Source organism: Austrofundulus limnaeus, unplaced genomic scaffold (assembly GCF_001266775.1).
Source record: "Austrofundulus limnaeus strain Quisiro unplaced genomic scaffold, Austrofundulus_limnaeus-1.0 Scaffold1356, whole genome shotgun sequence".
Taxonomy (NCBI): domain Eukaryota; kingdom Metazoa; phylum Chordata; class Actinopteri; order Cyprinodontiformes; family Rivulidae; genus Austrofundulus; species Austrofundulus limnaeus.
The window spans coordinates 64,400-68,739 of NW_013953758.1; the positions used below are offsets into that span (position 1 = coordinate 64,400).

The window sequence follows — 4,340 nt, forward strand, 5'->3', positions numbered from 1 at the left end:
TCTTATTACAATCTGAGATTTTTTTATCAGCCAACTCATTAAGTGATAAATGTAATTGTCACTATTTAAAAAATATTGCAGACATGGAATATGGAAGAAAGGATTTTTAAAAAAAATCAGGGATTGCTGCTCCTTGCTATCAGTACATTTGAATGTAAAGGAACCTTCACAAACGCATATGTTCACAAATTTTAAGAAGGTAGGGGTGCACCCCATTTTAACATTGGAAGCCCACAAGGATGTTGTGCACATGCGCGGTGTGTGCAATCCACGGGAGTGCGAGAGGTAGCGAAGGCAGTCCTAATGGCGGAGAATGTACGGTCGCCTTTTGACTACCGGGAGCCACCGACCCTCGACAGCGACGGKGATGGGAGCAAGCCGCCGCCGCCACGGGGGTGAGTGAGCACGGCGAGCTCCCGGTTTTAAGTCGCCCGCCGGTGTTCTCACCAGGGGCATTTGTGCCAGAGCCCCCCGCAGACGCACGCGCTTTGAGTGCGCGCACGTCTGTGTAGTTAGAAGCCTAGTGGGTTCGCGTGCGTGATTTACGACGTTTATGTTGTAAAATATCAGAAAAGCGAGGGTGGGTTTTGTTTTGTTGCTGCTTGCAGGCGGCGGAGATTGTCGGGTCTCGCCTTCAGCAGCCAACCCGCTCTGCACTTGAAAGACCAGCCTTTTATTTTTGATGTTTTGATGTCGGAGAAGACCCAGCTAGCTGCTGAAAGCTAACAAGCTAGCTACATTAGCATTGAATGTTAGCACGAACCACGTAGAAATTGTGTGCCGTTTTAAACTCAGCTGTCCGTGGCAGATAAACCCACCATATCAGAGCTTTCAGAACCAGAATTCTTCAACTTGATACCCTTTACTATTATTCGGCTGTCGTCACTTGACTGATTTGACTCTTATTCAGCACCTAGTAAACAAAGTTGCTGACCACCACTAAAAATGCCTCTGACAACAGACAGTTGTCTGTCACCAGGTTCAGTGAATATGAACTGTATTGTTGGCCTAATCAGTCTTTTGTAATTGCATCAACACGGTCTAGGTGACTAAATGAAGGACTGGGGCCACTATTGATGTTATGTTTGAAAATCACAACCATTAGTTGCTATTTCCTTTCACGTCTCTGCTGTTTGACGTCTGGGAAATAAATAACCCATTCAGCCAAACTGAAATAATGGAAACATCAGCTACATGAAGCTACAAGTAATACATTTGCAAAACCAAGCCCATTCAAATGAGTTTATTGTTAATACATGTTAGTTACAGATTAAATGGTTTATGTTAAAAAAATTAACTTCGTGTATACTGTAGAGCTAAAGCATTAAAATTGTAATTGTCAAATTCAAAAATGATATTTTCTTAAGATTAATAATTCATTGTAATTCCTGCAGTTACAAACTCTAAATGAAGGCTTAGCATTCCTTGAAGGAATGTAATATCAGAGGTCAGAATATCAAACCAACATCATGTTTCRTTGAGMAATACGGTAACACAGTTKTAGCCATTTTAGTCAAACCTTGAAGGTGTTTGACACAATCTCATGCTCTGAGTACATGTTGTAAATGACTCTTAGTTCAATCAAATTTTACCTCTATCTATAAACCTGACTGAATTGGTGCCATTTATGTGCATGCTATGGGTGATTAGTTGTGGTGGCCACCTTGAATCTTCTACACTCCAAAAGTTAATCAATGGTAGATGGYTATTAGTTGATCATTTCCTGAAATTTCCATTAGATTCTAGCCAGTGGTTCATGAGATATTTTGTTAACAGACAAAACACATTGGCAACAACAGATTTACCCTTTTTCTTTCGGTGGCGGGTGATAATTAAGGAGTTCATRTCTTCATAAAGGCTGCATCACCAAAGTAAAAGAACACAAATGGCRTCTGTTTGGTTTTATCTTGTCTGCAGAAATCGAGTTTTGAGCACCTCTTTGTATAACTATGTCAGTGTGCTAAACAMTGGCTTTTTGTTTTTCTAGCCGCGTGTGTGGGAGAAAAAGGAAGGGGACACCTGTGAAGGTGTGCGATCGAGCGTATGTAACAGAAGATGAGGAGGAGGAGAGCATGTCGGAGCACAGCTACAGCCCTGGTATTTATACACAAACACATTTTAACACCTAATATTTGATGTGTTTATTCGCCACAGAACAGCCTACTATTTCCCACACATTAGAGCTGTTGTTGGCGATAAGGAAATAAAAAAAATAATAATAATAATAACGACTTTTTGCAGGTGATGGCCAGTACCCAGAAGGTGCAGAAGACCGCCTCCCTCCACCCGGGAGCCCCTACTACCTACCTGATCCCACTCAGCTCTGGTAAGAAAAGACCCTCTCCGGTTAATTCCTCCTCGGCTGGAGGAGAACCACTGTGATGATCTTGTCTCGTCTTCTTCCAGCGTTCCCGAGCTCGGGGAGGAAGGGGCCAGCGGCGTCCGAGGACCCGTGCTTTTCCACCCGCCTCCTAACTGCCGCATCCGAGAAGTCCACTGTGGGACGCAGGTGCGCTTGGTTGTCATAGCCATTCGGGACATCGCGAAAGGGGAGGAGATCACGGTGGACTACAGCCTGACGGATTGGGGAGAGAATGCATTGGTGAGCTACCAACTTCATGGTGCATTGGGGCTGCAGGATATCAGGAAAACCTGTGGTGTGTGATAACAGTGCTTAATGTGATGACGACATGACTTGTGATAAATGAACAAATAAGTATGTAGTGTTGATGTCTTTCTGCTCAGGGTTCAGAGCAAAAAATAAAAATGAGACAACTACACCCTATACATAATTTCCTTTCCAACATAAAAGTTTTATAAAAAAGAAAATGCAAATAAACACAGCTGCTGTAATAGCAGTGAAACAACAAACTACGTGTAATACAGTTTGACTAGGGGTGCAACAATACATGTACCTGTATTGAACCGTTTCAATACAGTGCTTTAGGTTCAATACACACTTTTATGGAACAATACCGATTTTTATCAGCTTGTCTTCTGAAGATGCTGTGTTGAAGGATCAGTGGATCTGTGTTCGATTTCTGCACCTGGGCTGCATTTTCGAGCACAGATCCACTGAGAAACTTGCTGTTTCAGCAACATTTAATTTAAAAACTGTATTTTGAGGTTAAACAAATGTTCATAATTAATTTAAATAAATTACAAGTTCAAGTTCAAAAGGTCATGGTATTTTCTCTTTTTTTGTATCTAAAAGATATCGATCCAAATAAAGTATTGAACCGAACCAAGTCATGAATTTTCTGTATCGTCGCTCCTCTGACTTCCAAACATTATCCCAAAATTTTCTAAATACTGAAAAATGCCCCTTTTTAATATCAGGTTTTTTAATAAATCATAAAAACATCTAAAACAAAGTTAAATACTTTAAAATAAAAGTTAGCATAACTTAAATCCTTGTCATTTTTGTTCATCAGACTGATGAAGCCCTCTCAGCTCACTGATGYATGGGCATCGTGTCCTTAGCCAAATAAGATGCAATGGCCTTTGTTATTTCTTTGTATCGCTTTGATGTTTTCTCATGAGGATTTCCATGTTCAAAACTCTGATACACAGCCGTCTGCAGTACTGTTGTGCTCTTACTTCTCCTAACGTTTGCAACTTTGGTTTAGCTAGCATGAGCGTTTTAGAACTCTTCAGAGAGSTCTTTATGTATTGAAGGTGACATTGGASRTTAGTCATGTTTCCTCTCGTGGTTTTCACTAGGGGTGTAACAATACATCGATCTATGTCRATATATCTRTTTGAATGGTTCATGATTCAGTTATATCAAGGCAAAATGAAAATATCGATCTATTGCCATCATATGCTCAATGGGAATCAATATCTGCCCACCTAACAGTCATTGTGTTAGATGGGCATATGATATCACATATCAATCGCAGACGTGAATTGAATTGAATCAAAATTGTATCATGATTGACTTTGTGATATTGAGAAATGTCGAATCGTCATCCAAACATTTCGATGTAATATCGTATCATGATAAAGCTGGTGATTTACACCCCTAGTTGTCACTAGTGTTTGTTGATCTTGCATAGTACGTGTTTGTAGAACGTAGTCTCTCTTAAAACCAAAATGTCTCCAAAGAGGAGACGTCCTGTTATTTTTTTGTTTTTGGTTTTTTTCAACCAGGAGCTACCATTTTTCTCACTTACGTTACTCTCAGCCATTGTGACTCTCACTAAAAGTTTGCTCAGTTGTTGGCCTCTAACGTAAAGAGATCCACCCAACTGGCCAAACACGTGAAGGGCTGAGTTTGATAGGTCAAGAACTTCAAGCTTCCGTGTGATGGATGAACCATTTATTACTGTTTAAACAGT

At 40.6% G+C, this 4,340-nt stretch overlaps 1 protein-coding gene across 1 annotated transcript in view; it reads left to right on the plus strand.

Annotated features, from left to right (window-relative positions):
- Positions 1 to 42: 42 nt before the first annotated feature.
- Positions 43 to 4,340, plus strand: part of LOC106535088 (nucleophosmin) — a gene marked incomplete at its 3' end in the record, with an annotated part of 6,366 nt that continues 2,068 nt past the window's right edge. The window contains 4 exon segments of the mRNA XM_014031972.1: positions 43 to 395; positions 1,988 to 2,097; positions 2,242 to 2,326; positions 2,407 to 2,602. Coding sequence (XP_013887426.1) covers positions 304 to 395; positions 1,988 to 2,097; positions 2,242 to 2,326; positions 2,407 to 2,602 — 483 coding nt within the window.